Source organism: Triplophysa dalaica, chromosome 22 (assembly GCF_015846415.1).
Source record: "Triplophysa dalaica isolate WHDGS20190420 chromosome 22, ASM1584641v1, whole genome shotgun sequence".
Taxonomy (NCBI): domain Eukaryota; kingdom Metazoa; phylum Chordata; class Actinopteri; order Cypriniformes; family Nemacheilidae; genus Triplophysa; species Triplophysa dalaica.
In genome coordinates, this window is record NC_079563.1 from 19,483,076 (window position 1) to 19,503,485 (window position 20,410).

Sequence of the window (20,410 nt, forward strand, 5' to 3'; positions counted from 1 at the left end):
GTGTTTGCTACACTGGGTAGTATGGGAGAATATACTGTAATGTACTCTATTAATGTTTGTGTTAGACCACAAGAAACATCCATGCTGTACCTGATGTCATCATAATATTATAGATGAGTTTAAATTTTGATCAAAGGCAATTTTGTAAAACAATTTTAATTGCTATATCACTTTTTCTATAGGCTACTGTCACAGAAACGAGCAAATAAAGTGGGTCAATGCCATTGCATTGTTTGACTATTCTGTATGTTTAAAGATATACTTCATCCGACAAAGAACATCCTGTCATCTCCTCAGATTATTCCAAATCTGTAAATGTCTAGGAAGTGATATGTGGAATATTGTCAAATCTCACCCCAATTTGACTCCCGTAGTATTTATTTTCCCTACTATGGCAGTAAATGGTGGGTGAGATCTGACATTCTTACATTCTAACCCTTCTTCCTGCGCATTCGGCTAAACAAAGATATGTATACAGGTTTGGAACAAACAAGGGTGAGTAATGAATGATAGAGTTTTCATTTTTGGGTGAAGTATATCTTTAAGTCAGAGTTCTCAACAGGGGGGGTCAATGCCCACAAGGTGTCCTCAAGATGACCAATACTTTAAAATTAGACAAAATGAGCATTACAAATATGATAAAGAAACAACATTCTTATTATTGTTCCATTTTTATAAGTAATAAAAAAAATTCCAGTTAATGTTAAGCTCCAAAATATTTTATTGGATAGAAATTTAGAGGTTTTGTGAGTGGGACGTTAGAATACTGTTGAGTACAATGAGGGGCCTTGGAGTCAAATAGGTTGAGAACCCCTGCTCAATTTTTTTCAATATATTTCCTTAAAAAAAAAATCAACATACTATTGACCAACTATGTTCATATGAGGTTCCGTGTACGGATCAGGAACAGTGTTACTGTATGTTGTTACAGGTGCTAAAGATCTTATTATTACTATTATATATTATATAACTCATGGATGACACAACTTTAGTTATCTTAAGTTTGAAGTTGATTTGTCATGTGTACAGATGTCAGTGACAATTTGTACATTAAAATGCTTGATGTGAGACTCAGGCAAGCTAAGTAAAACAGAATTACGATAAAGAAAAGTATTTTCAAAATTGTCAGGTTCTGTATCAGATACACCTGCTTTTTAATTGTGTTCTCATAGCCTCTTTCCCCCCATAGACTTCTTCTTGACTGTGAGAAAATTGTTAACGCATAGTTAAAATAAGGATGTTTTGTCTGCAAAAATAGTTAAACCTCGTTATCTGGCAACAGATTAAAATATTCTGATAATGGCTCACATATTCGTAGTGTCAGAATGTGTTTAACCGTTATTCGAAACCACCGGTAAAACATTGCATAGATTATAGGATTCATACAGGAATTCAAGCATGCGATCCAGTACATTATATTTATCACATTTTCATTCGATTCCTTTGGCAGAATAAGAGCAGCTATATAGTATGGTATATAAGTCAAGAGGTAGACTATCACCACAATCCCTATGGTTCTCGCAGCCTTGTCATTTAAACAGGCCTTTTTATCTTTGGCTGAATTTAAATTCTGAGCCTGTTTTTTTGCTATGTAGAAGATTTTTAAGTATAAAGAAAGGATGACAGAGCAAGGTCCAATGAAGGTAAATATTAAGTCCATGATAAAATATTCAAACTTGATAGCAAATCTACAGTCTCCATAACAAACCTGACTTTTGTCTTTCTTAGGAGTAGCTTGGTTTAAAATAATAATGCAAAATAGGAATGACGATAACCACGTTATAAGAATGAAAAAAACTGTGATATTGTTCGTCACCCGCGTTGGATATCTCAAAGGGTCATTCACAGCAACGTATCGATCAACAGATATAAAAACCAAATTGCCAAGAGATGCTGTGACAACCACGTAAAGAAGATATGGAAATATTTTACAAAACGTGTCCCCGAAGTACCAGCACGAGTCAATTAATTCGATGCCCTGTACGGGCATGACAATGAGACCCACGAGCATGTCGGCCACAGCCAGAGAGAGAATGAGCAGGTTGGTCGGAGTGTGAAGTTGCTTGAAGTGAGAGATGGAGATGATCACCAGCAGATTCAGAAATACAGTTAGCAAAGATATTCCGGAAATGAAAATGTATAAAATAATGTTGCGAGCGTCCGGTTGGAAATCTTTGATGCATGATGAATTGATGTGTGGAAAGCAGTACTGGATACTGTGAAGATGTTCATCCGTTTCACTCTTGTTTAGCATTTCAGTAAAAAAATTCCTATCAAAGTTTTGATTAGAGAACCATTCTTAAGCCGTGCATGCAGTATTGTTCTTGTGTAGAAGATTTCCTTTTGTTTGTTATTAACAAGACTTTTATATTTATAGCAAAGACTATTCAGCATTAAGCCCTCCCTCTATAGTTTACTATCACTAGGCTCGTGAAAGCTGGCCTATCGCCTATAACCGTGTCATTTACATTTACATATCAGTTACATAAGTGCGTAAAGATCTTATAGCACTTTTGTGTCGTTGTGATGCAACATGGAATTATAAACCACACCATGTTCATCTATTAAGGGGTTTCATGACTGAACCTGGTTACTCATCAATTTGAAAGAAAGACAAAAATGATGATAAACGTCACACCTGTTGAGATGTAAGGGATAAAGGCTCGCTTTGTTTGGAAATCAGGTTTCACTGTTGTTCCGTTTTGAGTTAATACTTCAAACCAACAGATGAATGGAAGAACAGCAGGCAGGAGACAAAGTGATGTTGAATAAAATGAAAGATGGTTTATTGAATAATCTCAGTTGTGCTAAAATGCTCAGTATAGCTTTGTCAAACCTGACTAGAAACAGATTAAATTGGTTTTATTACCCTTGCAAGATTACGGTATCAAAACATTGTCTTGTGACGTTACTATGAACCTTGAGATGGGGACCATTAGAGTCTCATATCAGCATAAAAGACAACACGGCACCATGTAAAAATTGACTAGCACGTAGGGGTGGGCGATCTAGAAAAAAAATTCAAATCACAATTTTTTCAAGATAGATCACGATTCACGATTTTATCGCGGTTCTTCTTCAAGTTGGTTTTAAGACTATTTTGCAAATTAAAGGGGCTTCAATACAGCCAAACTAAGTCCCCATATAAAAATATACTCTTTACCATTTATATTTTGAAGAATATTTTAATCAAGTTAATATTTAATGCAAGTGCAAGACCATAAATCAGCTGTTAGAAAAAACATTACATTTTGAATTTTGTTTTTCATCTTGTTGCGGCACTCGGAGTAAAGCTGTGGAATGGGCGTGGAGGATAAATATTTTTGGCTGGGTATTTCGTAACGTGGATCTACGACTTTGAGCAGTTTTTTAAAGCCCTCATTTTCCACAGTCTTTATGGGATTCATGTCTTTGGCCAGGTAAAATGCGACCGCGTCAGTGACATCTTTCCAGCGCTTGTTCATTCTGTCATACGGATACGGAGTTCCTTTCTCAAATGGTTCTTTCGCTAAAGTCGTTGTTTAAGCCTTTTAGTTTCTGTATGCTTGGTTGTACCTGATTTACTCGCGTGGGATCCCTTTATAATTTGACTGTCGACATACTCTTTCAGTCCCTTTTATTTTGAGGTGGTTAAAAAGGTTCGTTGTGTTGCCTTACGACGCTCGAATCTTATCATTGCCACATTTGCAAATAACTGTTGTTTGGGCCGTGTCAGTTGGGAAAACCCAAACCATTTCAATATTACTGATGTAGAATTTTTTTTAGGGACCAAGTCCTCCGTGTTTCCCTCCATCTTCACTGACCGCGTCACTTAATCTTACTGAATTCACAAGAAACGTATACGAGCTTGTTAACATGGCGCAATCTATCGCAAGTATGTGGACGAATTCTATAGAACACTACTATATAGGACGATTTAACGATTTTCCCGAAAAAGTGGATCGTGCAGTCATTTTAATCGTTCGCGATCTAACATCGTCATATCGCACACCCATACTAGCACGGTATTTATTATCCCCGTCTATGGCAGTAATTGGGGGATGAGATCTGTCTTAAAGGTTCTGTGTGTAAGTTTCAGAGGCCACTATTGGCGATGTAGGAAATTGCAACCTACAGCTCCGCTACCCCCCTCTCCCTCCATTAGAGAAGCTACGGTTGCCGTCACAGGACAAAAGGGTTCCGTAAAAAATGATAGCGGCGATTATCGGTGGTGTTGATGATTGCAATCTACGTCACACAGATGAACAACAGACTGAAGTTACAGACACAGGACAGAGATGTCGTATGAGACAGCTGAGAGTAACCTTTGCTCAAGTGATGAGGGTTATTTACAAAGAAAAATTAATAAATTGAATTTACTCTAATCGTTATAGTGAATATTATTGTTACTTTTTTAACATTGTGTCAGTGATTTATTCACTTATTTTGGATAGCATTTTTTGGCACGGTAACTTGGTTCGTAATTTACAGCCTATTGAAACGGCTTGCTAATGCTAAAGGCGTGTAATCTAACCGCAAAAGTCTTAGCAGACGTTTTTCTCATCATCACAGATTCAATCAGAGGACTTAACACAGGTAGTAAGAGGGAGAGGAAGAGGGCAGAGAGGTAGGGGTGTTGGAGATGCAGGCAGGGCGAGGAGAGGCAGAGGAGCTAACGTTACCCGCGAGGACCGCACAAGAGAGGATGTGGAATCTAAGCAGTAATATAATATAACTTACACCCGATTTATACAAATAATGATTGTAGACATTATTTCTAACTTGATTTGCACACGGCCATGCAACAAGGACTTATGATACAATTACAAAGTGCTAAAAATTTACAAGGAAAAACGTTACTTCACCTGATGATCAGCTCATCTATTAGCTAAAGCTATCAAACAAACAGTTCACTTATATTGCGGAAATTAGACAAACTTAGCCTACCGGTCCAACTTTGGTGTTGCTTAGTAAACCCGTTTCCTGCTTCAGTGCCCTCCATTTTGAAAATAACCACGCCGATGTTTATTCAGATTTTCTGCCGTTTTTTGTCTCGACTTGGCCTTGCTGCACATGACGCTCTGTCGGCTCATGTGCAGAGAGTTGTGGTCCACGGTCCGCCATTATCGCAAATTTCACTTACTGCAACAAATAACCGTTTCTATTTCTAATAAAAAACACTACAAGTAAATTTTGTTATTGTTCTTCCTCTTCTTCTGCTAATCCTTCTATGTAGTGGCTTTGCAAGCTGCCTCTCAAACACAGCCGAAGAAGAAGAACATAGTCCCGTGCTTCCTTCCTTTTACGAAACGCGCTCAGTTTGTCCGTGTAGTGCTACTATAGAAACATGGCTGTGCAATTTGATAAATTACATGTAAGGGTGTGCCCGCGGTGTATATACATAAAATGGCTCATTGTAAGGTAATATAAACATTTTGGTTCATTTTGTAAGGTATTTCTTCACCACTCACAACATAGTTTCGTATAATATATAACATTTTGGTAAATAAATCATTCAAAATGTATTTTTTTAAGTCTTAAAAGTGAGAGCAACAGACTTCAAATCAACAATTCAAATTTACAATCAGATCCATAAATATGAAATAAAACTATAACTTCTTTATATAGTCCAGTATATTTGATGAAAAACAGTGTCAGGAATCAACAGTAAGTGGTTTAGCCTTGTTAAGATGCTGTTGTACGTTCACATGACACTTATTTTCAGGAGGATGTGGATCTAATATGTTTCACATACGAGGTATGAACCAATCTTGTATCATCACTTTTTTCAGCAGATGTAAAACCAGCAAACAGCATTTTCTTTTGTATTAATCTTATATCAAAATTGAATTTGATTGAAAACAACCTGTGAATCAAATAATATAGTATACAAAATAGACATTGAGACAACTAAGATTTTCATTTCATTTTTAACTGTGTCATCACCAAATCCATAATGTTATGTCATTACACTTTGTTCATGTTTAATAGAACAGATTTACACTTTTACACACTTTTTCATTTATTGGGTGCACAGGTGGTCACTGGTTAATTGGCTCTGCAAACACACTGAAATAATTTGATGACTTTTTCAGAATTTTCAGAGACAAAATGTGTTTAGCTGATATTCTAAACCACCGGTAAAAGAGTGCATAGATGATGGGATTCATGCAGGAGTTCATGTACATTATCCAGGACATAATGTTTATTACAGTCGATTCATTTGAATCATATCCCGGGATGAGCGAGGCTATGTAAAACGGTATCCAACACAGAAGATAAACTGTTATAACAATACCTAGTGTCTTTGCTGCCTTTTTTTCTGACCTGCTGGCATTTGTGACCGAGTTTATGAGCTGAGCTTGATTTTTTGCTATACAAAAGATCTTGGCATACAAAGATATGATGATGGAGCAAGGCGCCACCAAAGAGACGATGAGATCTGTGACAACATATTGAAATTTTACGGTGACGATACAGTCTCCATAACACACGCTTTGATTGTCAGAATAAAAGATCGCCTCATATAACATAATTACGGAATAAGCGGTTGAACACAGCCAGTTTATGATGATACAAAGAAATGCTTTGTTGGTTGTGACCCTCGTGGAATATTGCAAAGGATCTTTTATCGCAATATAACGATCTATGGATATAAACACTAAATTACCAAGAGACGCTGAAACAACCGTGTAAAGAATAAATGGAAATAAAGAACAAAACATCTCTCCAAAGTACCAGCACGTCTCAATATATCTGATGCCCATCAGTGGAATCACAATGAGTCCCACAATCAGATCGGCAACAGCCAGAGAGAGAATGAGCAGGTTGGTTGGAGTGTGAAGCTTCTTGAAGTGAGAGATGGAGATGATCACCAGCAGATTCAGAAACACGGTGAAGACTGACGCTAAAAAAATAACAAGGTACAATATGACAGACTCTGCTCCAGTTTTGACTTCTTTGATGCACGACAAATTGTTGTTTGAAAAGCAGTATTGAACACTTCGGTTGCCTTCGTCTCTCATTTTCCCATTAAACATTTCAGATATTGATTATAGATCTCACTTATAAATGTCAGAGGAACATTGTGTCTTTGATGATGCTGAAGGTAGTTTGTTTGGTTTCCTGATGTTCAGCGCTGATGCGCCTTATTTATACTAAATGAACCGCATTAATCCCACCCAAATGTTAAATATTCATAAGCATGCAATTCTGAATGTATTCAGCAGTGAATACTCTTCATGCACACTCGCTTTCGTATTCAACTTCACACAGCTTTGGCACATTCGGCGCACAAAGCATCCATAGCAACTATGACATTTTTCACTCAGTCGTTTCAAGATGTAACTGGGTTTACGGTCATTGATGCGAGTCGACATATCATACATCAGGCTATATGTTTTAAGCTACATCCACAATTATTAAGATAAAACAAAGCATGTACTTACATGAGCCGTGATCACAAAGGGCTCGCAACAAATCTCAGCCATAGCCAGATGTGAACCTACATTAAGTGGGGGCCCAAGGCAAAATTATTCAATGAGCCCCTTCTGACATTTTTTTGTGAATATTTATTTGTCCTAAAAATAGAAAAACATTTTTTACATCGAAAATTAAGAAATGCTCCTATAAAGGTATGTTTAGCATCAATTTTGTTTTACACTTTTCTATTAGTCTTAATAAATGTGTTAAATGTGTTATCTTAATAAATATAAATGTATCTGTATCGTCCCTTCTGCATTAAGTTTATCAAACTTTATTATTCTAAGGGACATTCCAAGCACAAATACCTGCTGGGTCATTATCTATCAGTAAGAAGCCTTTATCTGTATTTCCCCTCGCCGCAGCGGTGTTGCTCCAGCAGGACTCTTCATCTGTATTTCCCACCGCAGCAGCGGTGTTGCTCCAGCAGGAGCCTTTATCTGTATTTCCCCTCGCCGCATCTGTGTTGCTCCAGCAGGAGCCTTTACCTGTATTTCCCAACGGCGCAGCGGTGTTGCTCCAGCAGGACTCTTTATCTGTATTTCCCAACGGCGCAGCGGTGTTGCTCCAGCAGGACTCTTTATCTGTATTTCCCAACAGCGCAGCGGTGTTGCTCCAGCAGGACTCTTTATCTGTATTTTCCAACGCTGCAGCGGTGTTGCTCCAGCAGGACTCTTTATCTGTATTTCCCAACGCTGCAGCGGTGTTGCTCCAGCAGGAGCCTTTATCTGTATTTTCCAACGCTGCAGCGGTGTTGCTCCAGCAGGACTCTTTATCTGTATTTCCCAACAGCGCAGCGGTGTTGCTCCAGCAGGACTCTTTATCTGTATTTCCCAACGCTGCAGCGGTGTTGCTCCAGCAGGACTCTTTATCTGTATTTCCCAACAGCGCAGCGGTGTTGCTCCAGCAGGAGCCTTTATCTGTATTTTCCAACGCTGCAGCGGTGTTGCTCCAGCAGGAGCCTTTACCTGTATTTCCCAACGGCGCAGCGGTGTTGCTCCAGCAGGACTCTTTATCTGTATTTCCCAACGCTGCACCGGTGTTGCTCCAGCAGGACTCTTTATCTGTATTTCCCAACGCTGCAGCGGTGTTGCTCCAGCAGGACTCTTTATCTGTATTTCCCAACGCTGCAGCGGTGTTGCTCCAGCAGGACTCTTTATCTGTATTTCCCAACGCGCAGCGGTGTTGCTCCAGCAGGACTCTTTATCTGTATTTCCCACCGCGCAGCTGTGTTGCTCCAGCAGGACTCTTTATCTGTATTTCCCCTCGCCGCAGCTGTGTTGCTCCAGCAGGAGCCTTTATCTGTATTTCCCCTCGCCGCAGCGGTGTTGCTCCAGCAGGAGCCTTTATCTGTATTTCCCAACGGCGCAGCGGTGTTGCTCCAGCAGGACTCTTTATCTGTATTTCCCAACGCGCAGCGGTGTTGCTCCAGCAGGACTCTTTATCTGTATTTCCCAACGCGCAGCGGTGTTGCTCCAGCAGGACTCTTTACCTGTATTTCCCAACGCGCAGCGGTGTTGCTCCAGCAGGAGCCTTTATCTGTATTTCCCACGCTGCAGCGGTGTTGCTCCAGCAGGAGCCTTTACCTGTATTTCCCAACGCTGCAGCGGTGTTGCTCCAGCAGGAGCCTTTATCTGCATTTCCCCTCGCCGCAGCGGTGTTGCTCCAGCAGGAGCCTTTATCTGGATTTCCCCTCGCCGCAGCGGTGTTGCTCCAGCAGGAGCCTTTATCTGCATTTCCCCTCGCAGCAGCGGTGTTGCTCCAGCAGGAGCCTTTATCTGTATTTCCCCTCGCCGCATCTGTGTTGCTCCTGCAGGAGCCTTTATCTGCATTTCCCCTCGCCGCAGCGGTGTTGCTCCAGCAGGAGCCTTTACCTGTATTTCCCAACGGCGCAGCGATGATGCTCCAGCAGGACTCTTTATCTGTATTTCCCAACGGCGCAGCGGTGTTGCTCCAGCGGGACTCTTTATCTGTATTTCCCAACGGCGCAGCGGTGTTGCTCCAGCAGGACTCTTTATCTGTATTTCCCAACGGCGCAGCGGTGTTGCTCCAGCAGGACTCTTTATCTGTATTTCCCAATGGCGCAGCGGTGTTGCTCCAGCGGGACTCTTTATCTGTATTTCCCAACGGCGCAGCGGTGTTGCTCCAGCAGGACTCTTTATCTGTATTTCCCAACGGCGCAGCGGTGTTGCTCCAGCAGGACTCTTTATCTGTATTTCCCAACGGCGCAGCGGTGTTGCTCCAGCGGGACTCTTTATCTGTATTTCCCAACGGCGCAGCGGTGTTGCTCCAGCAGGACTCTTTATCTGTATTTCCCAATGGCGCAGCGGTGTTGCTCCAGCGGGACTCTTTATCTGTATTTCCCAACGGCGCAGCGGTGTTGCTCCAGCAGGACTCTTTATCTGTATTTCCCAACAGCGCAGCGGTGTTGCTCCAGCAGGACTCTTTATCTGTATTTCCCAACGCTGCAGCGGTGTTGCTCCAGCAGGAGCCTTTATCTGTATTTCCCAATGCTGCAGCGGTGTTGCTCCAGCAGGACTCTTTATCTGTATTTCCCAACGCTGCACCGGTGTTGCTCCAGCAGGACTCTTTATCTGTATTTCCCAACGCTGCAGCGGTGTTGCTCCAGCAGGAGCCTTTATCTGTATTTCCAACGCTGCAGCGGTGTTGCTCCAGCAGGAGCCTTTATCTGTATTTCCCAACGCGCAGCGGTGTTGCTCCAGCAGGACTCTTTATCTGTATTTCCCAACGCTGCACCGGTGTTGCTCCAGCAGGAGCTCTTTATCTGTATTTCCCAACGCTGCAGCGGTGTTGCTCCAGCAGGAGCCTTTATCTGTATTTCCCAACGCTGCAGCGGTGTTGCTCCAGCAGGAGCCTTTATCTGTATTTCCCCTCGCCGCATCTGTGTTGCTCCAGCAGGAGCCTTTATCTGTATTTCCCAACGCTGCAGCGTGTTGCTCCAGCAGGAGCCTTTATCTGTATTTCCCAACGCTGCAGCGGTGTTGCTCCAGCAGGAGCCTTTATCTGTATTTCCCAACGCTGCAGCGGTGTTGCTCCAGCAGGAGCCTTTATCTGTATTTCCCAACGCTGCAGCGGTGTTGCTCCTGCAGGAGCCTTTATCTGTATTTCCCCACGCGCAGCGGTGTTGCTCCAGCAGGAGCCTTTACCTGTATTTCCCAACGGCGCAGCGGTGATGCTCCAGCAGGACTCTTTATCTGTATTTCCCAACGGCGCAGCGGTGTTGCTCCAGCGGGACTCTTTATCTGTATTTCCCAACGGCGCAGCGGTGTTGCTCCAGCAGGACTCTTTATCTGTATTTCCCAATGGCGCAGCGGTGTTGCTCCAGCGGGACTCTTTATCTGTATTTCCCAACGGCGCAGCGGTGTTGCTCCAGCAGGACTCTTTATCTGTATTTCCCAACAGCGCAGCGGTGTTGCTCCAGCAGGACTCTTTATCTGTATTTCCCAACGCTGCAGCGGTGTTGCTCCAGCAGGAGCCTTTATCTGTATTTCCCAACGCTGCAGCGGTGTTGCTCCAGCAGGACTCTTTATCTGTATTTCCCAACGCTGCACCGGTGTTGCTCCAGCAGGACTCTTTATCTGTATTTCCCAACGCTGCAGCGGTGTTGCTCCAGCAGGAGCCTTTATCTGTATTTTCCAACGCTGCAGCGGTGTTGCTCCAGCAGGAGCCTTTACCTGTATTTCCCAACGGCGCAGCGGTGTTGCTCCAGCAGGACTCTTTATCTGTATTTCCCAACGCTGCACCGGTGTTGCTCCAGCAGGACTCTTTATCTGTATTTCCCAAGGCTGCAGCGGTGTTGCTCCAGCAGGAGCCTTTATCTGTATTTCCCAACGCTGCAGCGGTGTTGCTCCAGCAGGACTCTTCATCTGTATTTCCCAACGCTGCAGCTGTGTTGCTCCAGCAGGAGCCTTTATCTGTATTTCCCAACGCCACAGCGGTGTTGCTCCAGCAGGAGCCTTTATCTGTATTTCCCAACGCTGCAGCGGTGTTGCTCCAGCAGGACTCTTCATCTGTATTTCCCAACGCTGCAGCTGTGTTGCTCCAGCAGGAGGCTTTATCTGTATTTCCCAATGCCACAGCGGTGTTGCTCCAGCAGGAGCCTTCAGCTTAATATCCCACCGCTGTAGCGGTGTTGCTCCAGCAGGAGCCTTTACCTGTATTTCGCATACAGCAAAGCCTTTATCTGGATGTTCCACCATGGTGCTGTCTTTGTTTAAAGCATGCGAAAAATGCGACATCACATCCTCACTCGAATTCACGAATCCATATGATTTCATTAAACTGAGAAAATGTAAGAATCAGAGAATCAATATTTTTTACCCATGCAGCCCTACTTGGGACGCTACAGTGAATATGGGGCTAATCAGTGATTTCAGGAACAGACGCGTTCAACTTAATGTTGGGCTCCGCAGATTGTTTGGCATATCGCATTATAGTACCGCGAGACCAATTCAAATGCGTACCGAGCAATTTGCACTTGACTCGCTCTTGCGGTACTTAAATCTCATACGCTGATCACTTTGCGCAGTCAAGTTGAACGCATCTATTCCTAAAGACGCTGATTAGCTTGAAAATGGATCTTGCGGGCCAGAGTTGAGAATGACTGGATTAGGGGTAACTGGTAACATATTGGTACCTTACAAAATACCATTCTACTGGATCATAAACCTTGGTATTTCCAATTTATTTGAGAGAATCCTTTGATGCTATCATCATTTATTGTTACTTGTTAGTCCTTTCGTCTAGGTCAACTGGATTGTTGAAAGTTGAAGGCCTTACCAATTTGTCTAAACCTCTCATTTTATTCTGTATACTGACACTCAGAGGTATTCTTAACACTCTATTTGGGTGTTTCCATAGTCAATTGTGTTAAAACAACAACGACAAACATGTATGTATTATACAATAAGTATTAGATTATTGTTAGAGCTGTCAAACCTACATTAATACTTTATGTCATGATGCATTATTACAGTGGGAGGTGAATGGGTTGGTCAGTCTGATTCAGACTCTGTATAAATGTGAGGACAGTACAGAGATCAGATCAAACTCCTCACAGGAGGACGACACTCATGGCCAATGAGACAGAAGATCATGAGACTCAATACTGCTTTCCTGCTGTTAACTCATCGTGCATCAAGACCAAACGCTCCACACTTGAATCCAACGTCATGTATGTGTTTTTTTCACTTCTGTCTGTATGGACCGTGTTTCTGAACCTGCTGGTGATCATCTCCATCTCTCACTTCAAGAAGCTTCACACTCCAACCAACCTGCTCATTCTCTCTCTGGCTGTGGCCGACATGCTCGTGGGACTCATCGTGATGCCTGTAGAGGCCGTCAAACTGATCGAGACCTGCTGGTACTTTGGAGACATTTTCTGTGGACTGTTTTTAATCATCATGGGACTGCTCCTCTTAACGTCTTTTAATAATCTTATACTTATTGCTATTGACCGTTTTATTGCTGTGTGTTACCCTCTACAGTATGAATTGAAAATAACGACATCTAAAACCTTAATTTCCATTTGTCTCTGCTGGTTTTTCTCCACAGTTTATAACACCACAGTTATCGCTGTCAACAAATATATTATCACCTCGAACAGAACAGATGGGTGTTATGGAGAGTGTACCTTTGTAATGGGTTTTGTATGGGGAGTCGTTGACCAGATTGTGGGTTTCTTTTTGCCTTTTATTGTGCTCATCACTTTCTATCTGAGGATATTTTGTGTCGCACAACAGCATGTGAAAGTTATAAACTCTCTGATAAAGAGTGGAAAACATCTAACAGAAGGTTCAATAAAAAGGAAGTCAGAGAGTAAAGCTGCTCTTACATTAGGGATCATTGTGCTTATTCATCTTCTCTGCTGGTCAGGCTATATTTTTTATCTTGCAGTGAGTGCAGATGCCCCCTCTGTTGTAAACTCAATGAGCTGGACTGTTTATTCTAGCTCAGGTGTAAATCCTCTTGTGTATGCTTTATTTTACCCCTGGTTTAGGAGGGCATTAAAACACATCTTGACTCTTAAAATATTCAGTCCAGCATCCTCTCTGGTTAATATTCTTGCAGATCATCATTCATAAGACGTCAGTCCAGTACTGTTTTTTTTTTGTCATCTGTTAAACCATTCAAGCAAACAGAGCTAATTTTAGCAAATAAATATATCTGTATATATATATATGCTGGTCTAATTTATAACAATTACTTGTTTATTGAGTCCTTCTTGTCTCTATCTTTCTCACAGTGTCTTATATGTATCTCTGTATTTGTATTATTTAGTAAACAATTAAAAGCATGACCAAACCCCTTAAAGAAACCAAAAATGTTAATTCTGTCATCATTCACTTGTCTTGTCTTTTCAAACCTGTTTGACTTTCTTTCTACTGCACAACTCAGAAGAAGGTATTTTGAAAAATGTTGTTAACTGACCCTTATTCACTTGCATTGGTTTTATGTCCACACAATAGAAGTCAATGGGGTCCGCTGCTGTTCGGGTACCCAACTTTCTTGAAAATACGAGAGTGTGTAAATGATGACAGAATTGTAATTTTTGTGTGAACTATCACTTTAAATGTGGGGCCACAAAAGTATGCATGCGCAGTAATGTTTATTTATGTTGTTGCTAGTAAAACTTACTTCTGATTAGAATATACTGTATACGTTATGAAAGACATATACCTTATTCAGCAATTTTGTATATACAAATGTTAAACTTATAAAAGGCATTATATATGTATTAATGCAGTAGCACGTCAAGATAATAGAGGTTCTCTGACCTCAGGAGTCTTGAATCTTGCAATTTGTGACTTAATTTGGCCTATAAAATCACCAAAATCACCAAAGGTTTGTTCTGGCTATTATTTTATTCACATGAACTTTATAGTCACAGTTGAGTCCTTTTGTGTATAAGTTAATTTAAATTAAATGTTAAATGAGTTAAATGTCAATGAAGCACATATCTTTTACCATTGAAGATTTCTTTGGTTTTATTGTCTCACTCTTTTGTCTTTGTGTCAATGTTTGGTAGATCACAGATGTATTCTCTTACAAAATCTGAACGAAATAACAATTTATGTGTGTTTATGCAAACTGTTTGTGTTGTATTTTACTGGTTGGTACAATTATCTCACCAAATTAGTTTTTTTAACAAATAACTATGTTTATGCTATGAGCATGAATAAACAAATCAGATGTCAAACAGATGTGTGTTTATGTGTTAGCCCTTAATGCTCACAGACGCTAAACAGAACTATATCATACAAAAGTGCCAATGCGAAGCAGCCTCATCTTTGTCTTTCAAAGCCACTTTATCTGACCTTTGAAAAGGTTAATAGTAAGGTAACTTATTGAATTACATCATCAATATAAAGTGTAATGTAAGTGACCGCAGAGAGAAGCTATTGCACCAGTGTGTTATTTCACACCTGTAATGAATGACATGAATATAGATCAGCGGGCGAACACAACAATTATAATTGGTCCTCAGAGATCTAACACCATTCAAGCTGTCAAACATCAGTAAGAGTAAACAAACTGATGATGAAGATGTAAGTGTGTGCGAAGTGGCGGAGCAAGTTAGGTCCGGGCATGTATGAAAGATCACTTACCCCCCCCCCCCCCTTCGTCTGTTTCCGACTGCGTTGCGCATTACTGGACATCGGTTATTTCCTGAGGCTTGTTATTTAAATGTCGACGCGTGTAGATCACGCTCAAATAGTCAAATAGTTAGACTACTGAAATGTTCTCCTTCCTACAAAGGCTATCAAACCGCTCCAGCTGGTTCAGTACGCAGCAGCACGCCTCATCTTCCAACAGCCCAAAAGGGCTCATGTGACACCCCTTTTCATCTCTGTCCACTGGCTGACGGTTGAAGGCCGTATCAGATTCAAGTCACTAATTTTTGCCTGGAGGACTATCACTGGTTCTACTACACTCCTACACCCCATCGAGAGCCCTGCATTCAGCAAACGAGCGGGGTCTTGTTTCGCCATCTCATAAGGGCAGTAAATCGCTTTCCCTGCTCCTTCTCCTTCACAACTCCTTCCTGGTGGAACGTTCTTCCTTACTCAATCTGGTCAACCACATCTCTCACAACATTAAAAAAACTACTGAAAACCCTTCTCACCTGTGAATACAAAAAATACTCACTAACACTCTCTCTTTCTCTCTAGAGGTATTGTTCTGGCCTTTGTTGAGACCAGTAACTTTGTAGTAGCGCCTACAGACGTGCTCAAATTCGTTGGTATCCTTACAGCTCATTGAAATAATGCTTCATTCCTCCTGAAGAGTGATGAAATTAAAAGCTATTGTATCATGTATGCTTACATGCCTTTGGTATGTCATAGAATAGAGCAAAGAAGCTTTGGAAAGAGATTAATTATTGCTTTTTCTACAAAGATATTCAAAAATGGCCTGGACACATTTGTTGGTACCCCTTAGAAAACATAATACATAATTTAATTGTAATGATATTTCAATCTAATTAGTTTATTTTATTAGTATCACACATGTATCCAACCTTGTATTCAGTCATTCAGCTTATTTAAACTGAGAAAAGTAGTCAGTCTTTTAGTATTTTTCTACAATATAAGCGGCCATGAATAAAACTTGGATGTGGGCCCCAAATCCCCCAGGACCATGTGTACCTTCTCACCCAGACACTAAGCCACTGCGTGTCAAAATGTGATTTCCGTAAAATATGTCTGGGCCCGGACCTCTCTCGTCAGCAGTCCTGTCGCTCGTCTTCTTATGCTCCCTATTTCCTCTGTTAGGTATGCGGGACCGGTGTGTGCACAGCTGATTCCAACTATCACTCACGCCACCGGCCCCACCTCATGGCTCTCCCGCCTTCCTCACCACAAATATCATCTATATGTGCCTGGAGCACTAACCACTGGGCTACGACTCTGTCATATATTTCTAAGAGTTTGATCCATGTACATTTAGTTGAATCAGGGTTGGGGTGCCGTGGGAGAAAAACAATAAAAATTGATGTCTTGCTTTCAAAAAGTTTGGGAACCACTGGCTTATATACATATCTGTGTGAGTCAAAAAGACGTTTCAAAAGCTACTTGATTAATCTAAGTAACTATAACTGAAATAGATTCAGCCCTAAAATTCTGTTGTTATGTCACATATGTTTAATTGTATGTTGAACTCTGAAGCACAATTTTATTAGTTCAGTCTATCAAAAGAAAATTATGATGTCATGATGCATTATAACAGTGGAAGGTGAATGGGTTGGTCAGTCTGATTCAGACTCTGTATAAATGTGAGGACAGTACAGAAATCAGATCAAACTCCTCACAGGAGGACGACACTCATGGCCAATGAGACAGAAGATCATGAGACTCAATACTGCTTTCCTGCTGTTAACTCATCGTGCATCAAGACCAAACGCTCCACACTTGAATCCAACGTCATGTATGTGTCTTTTTCACTTCTGTCTGTATGGACCGTGTTTCTGAACCTGCTGGTGATCATCTCCATCTCTCACTTTAAGAAGCTTCACACTCCAACCAACCTGCTCATCCTCTCTCTGGCTGTGGCCGACATGCTCGTGGGACTCATCGTGATGCCTGTAGAGGCCGTCAAACTGATCGAGACCTGCTGGTACTTTGGAGACATTTTCTGTGGACTGTTTTTAATCATCATGGGACTGCTCCTCTCAATGTCTTTTAATAATCTTATACTTATTGCTATTGACCGTTTTATTGCTGTGTGTTACCCTTTACAGTATGAACGAAAAATAACGACATCTAAAACTTTAATTTCCATCTGTTTCTGCTGGTTTTTCTCCACAGTTTATAACACCGCAGTTATTGCTGTCAACAAATATATTATCACCTCGAACAGAACAGATGGGTGTTATGGAGAGTGTACCTTTGTAATGGGTTTTGTATGGGGAGTCGTTGACCAGATTGTGGGTTTCTTTTTGCCTTTTATTGTGCTCTTCACTTTCTATCTGAGGATATTTTGTGTCGCACAACAGCATGTGAAAGTTATAAACTCTCTGATAAAGAGTGGAAAACATCTAACAGAAGGTTCAATAAAAAGGAAGTCAGAGAGTAAAGCTGCTCTTACATTAGGGATCATTGTGCTTATTCATCTTCTCTGCTGGTCAGGCTATATTTTTTATCTTGCAGTGAGTGCAGATGCCCCCTCTGTCTTAAACTCAATGAGCTGGACTGTTTATTCTAGCTCAGGTTTAAATCCTCTTGTGTATGCTTTATTTTACCCCTGGTTTAGGAGGGCATTAAAACACATCTTGACTCTTAAAATATTCAGTCCAGCATCCTCTCTGGTTAATATTCTTGCAGATCATCATTCATAAGACGTCAGTCCAGTACTGTTTTTTTTTGTCATCTGTTAAACTATTCAAGCAAACAGAGCTAATTTTAGCAAATAAATATATCTGTATATATATATATGCTGGTCTAATTTATAACAATTACTTGTTTATTGAGTCCTTCTTGTCTCTATCTTTCTCACAGTGTCTTATATGTATCTCTGTATTTGTATTATTTAGTAAACAATTAAAAGCATGACCAAACCCCTTAAAGAAACCAAAAATGTTAATTCTGTCATCATTCACTTGTCTTGTCTTTTCAAACCTGTTTGACTTTCTTTCTACTGCACAACTCAGAAGAAGGTATTTTGAAAAATGTTGTTAACTGACCCTTATTCACTTGCATTGGTTTTATGTCCACACAATAGAAGTCAATGGGGTCCGCTGCTGTTCGGGTACCCAACTTTCTTGAAAATACGAGAGTGTGTAAATGATGACAGAATTGTAATTTTTGTGTGAACTATCACTTTAAATGTGGGGCCACAAAAGTATGCATGCGCAGTAATGTTTATTTATGTTGTTGCTAGTAAAACTTACTTCTGATTAGAATATACTGTATACGTTATGAAAGACATATACCTTATTCAGCAATTTTGTATATACAAATGTTAAACTTATAAAAGGCATTATATATGTATTAATGCAGTAGCATGTCAAGATAATAGAGGTTCTCTGACCTCAGGAGTCTTGAATCTTGCAATTTGTGACTTAATTTGGCCTATAAAATCACCAAAATCACCAAAGGTTTGTTCTGGCTATTATTTTATTCACATGAACTTTATAGTCACAGTTGAGTCCTTTTGTGTATAAGTTAATTTAAATTAAATGTTAAATGAGTTAAATGTCAATGAAGCACATATCTTTTACCATTGAAGATTTCTTTGGTTTTATTGTCTCACTCTTTTGTCTTTGTGTCAATGTTTGGTAGATCACAGATGTATTCTCTTACAAAATCTGAACGAAATAACAATTTATGTGTGTTTATGCAAACTGTTTGTGTTGTATTTTACTGGTTGGTACAATTATCTCACCAAATTAGTTTTTTTAACAAATAACTATGTTTATGCTATGAGCATGAATAAACAAATCAGATGTCAAACAGATGTGTGTTTATGTGTTAGCCCTTAATGCTCACAGACGCTAAACAGAACTATATCATACAAAAGTGCCAATGCGAAGCAGCCTCATCTTTGTCTTTCAAAGCCACTTTATCTGACCTTTGAAAGGTTAATAGTATTTAACTTATTGAATTACATCATCAATATAAAGTGTAATGTAAGTGACCGCAGAGAGAAGCTATTGCACCAGTGTGTTATTTCACACCTGTAATGAATGACATGAATATAGATCAGCGGGCGAACACAACAATTATAATTGGTTCTTAGAGATCCTACGCCATTCAAGCTGTCAAACATCAGTAAGAGTAAACAAACTGATGATGAAGATGTAAGTGTGTGCGAAGTGGCGGAGCAAGTTAGGTCCGGGCATGTATGAAAGATCACTTACCCCCCCCCCCCCCCTTCGTCTGTTTCCGACTGCGTTGCGCATTACTGGACATCGGTTATTTCCTGAGGCTTGTTATTTAAATGTCGACGCGTGTAGATCACGCTCAAATAGTCAAATAGTTAGACTACTGAAATGTTCTCCTTCCTACAAAGGCTATCAAACCGCTCCAGCTGGTTCAGTACGCAGCAGCACGCCTCATCTTCCAACAGCCCAAAAGGGCTCATGTGACACCCCTTTTCATCTCTGTCCACTGGCTGACAGTTGAAGGCCGTATCAGATTCAAGTCACAAATTTTTGCCTGGAGGACTATCACTGGTTCTGCATCGGCATACTTTCACACCCTACTACACTCCTACAACCCATCGAGAGCCCTGCTCTCAGCAAACGAGCGGGGTCTTGTTTCGCCATCTCATAAGGGCAGTAAATCGCTTTCCCGCTCCTTCTCCTTCACAACTCCTTCCTGGTGGAACGTTCTTCCTTACTCAATCTGGTCAACCACATCTCTCACAACATTAAAAAAACTACTGAAAACCCTTCTCACCTGTGAATACAAAAAATACTCACTAACACTCTCTCTTTCTCTCTAGAGGTATTGTTCTGGCCTTTGTTGAGACCAGTAACTTTGTAGTAGCACCTACAAGACGTGCTCAAATTCGTTGGTATCCTTACAGCTCATTGAAATAATGCTTCATTCCTCCTGAAGAGTGATGAAATTAAAAGCTATTGTATCATGTATACTTACATGCCTTTGGTATGTCATAGAATAGAGCAAAGAAGCTTTGGAAAGAGATTAATTATTGCTTTTTCTACAAAGATATTCAAAAATGGCCTGGACACATTTGTTGGTACCCCTTAGAAAACATAATACATAATTTAATTGTAATGATATTTCAAACTGGGGGGCACGGTGGCTTAGTGGTTAGCACGTTCGCCTCACACCTCCAGGGTTGGGGGTTCGATTCCCGCTTCCGACTTGTGTGTGTGGAGTTTGCATGTTCTCCCCGTGCCTCGGGGGTTTCCTCCGGGTACTCCGGTTTCCTCCCCTGGTCCAAAGACATGCATGGTAGGTTGATT

At 40.8% G+C, this 20,410-nt stretch overlaps 4 protein-coding genes across 5 annotated transcripts in view; 2 read left to right on the top strand and 2 right to left on the bottom strand.

Annotated features, from left to right (window-relative positions):
• The window catches only part of LOC130411507 (trace amine-associated receptor 13c-like), a 61,785-nt gene extending 42,824 nt beyond the window's left edge, over nt 1-18,961 (top strand). For both annotated transcript variants that reach the window (XM_056736170.1, XM_056736169.1), the window contains exon 4: nt 16,254-18,961. In XM_056736170.1, coding sequence (XP_056592148.1) covers nt 16,805-17,815 — 1,011 coding nt within the window. In that variant the 5' untranslated portion in view covers nt 16,254-16,804 and the 3' untranslated portion in view covers nt 17,816-18,961. The remainder of the gene's footprint in view (nt 1-16,253) is intronic.
• LOC130412104 (trace amine-associated receptor 13c-like) lies at nt 1,259-2,254 on the bottom strand. Its single transcript, XM_056737236.1, has one exon. The coding sequence runs from the start codon at nt 2,252-2,254 to the stop codon at nt 1,259-1,261; it is 996 nt and encodes a 331-aa protein (XP_056593214.1).
• On the bottom strand, nt 6,021-7,350 carry LOC130412105 (trace amine-associated receptor 6-like). Its single transcript, XM_056737237.1, has one exon. The coding sequence runs from the start codon at nt 7,017-7,019 to the stop codon at nt 6,021-6,023; it is 999 nt and encodes a 332-aa protein (XP_056593215.1). The 5' UTR covers nt 7,020-7,350.
• LOC130411505 (trace amine-associated receptor 13c-like) lies at nt 12,107-14,688 on the top strand. The gene has a single exon (XM_056736168.1). The coding sequence runs from the start codon at nt 12,555-12,557 to the stop codon at nt 13,563-13,565; it is 1,011 nt and encodes a 336-aa protein (XP_056592146.1). The 5' UTR covers nt 12,107-12,554; the 3' UTR covers nt 13,566-14,688.
• Nucleotides 18,962-20,410: the final 1,449 nt, after the last annotated feature.

What these genes read in the sequence shown, in the direction of transcription:
- LOC130412104 (XM_056737236.1), bottom strand. Translation starts at nt 2,254, where the DNA reads ATGCTAAACAAGAGTGAAACGGATGAACATCTTCACAGTATCCAGTAC.
- LOC130412105 (XM_056737237.1), bottom strand. Translation starts at nt 7,019, where the DNA reads ATGTTTAATGGGAAAATGAGAGACGAAGGCAACCGAAGTGTTCAATAC.
- LOC130411505 (XM_056736168.1), top strand. Translation starts at nt 12,555, where the DNA reads ATGGCCAATGAGACAGAAGATCATGAGACTCAATACTGCTTTCCTGCT.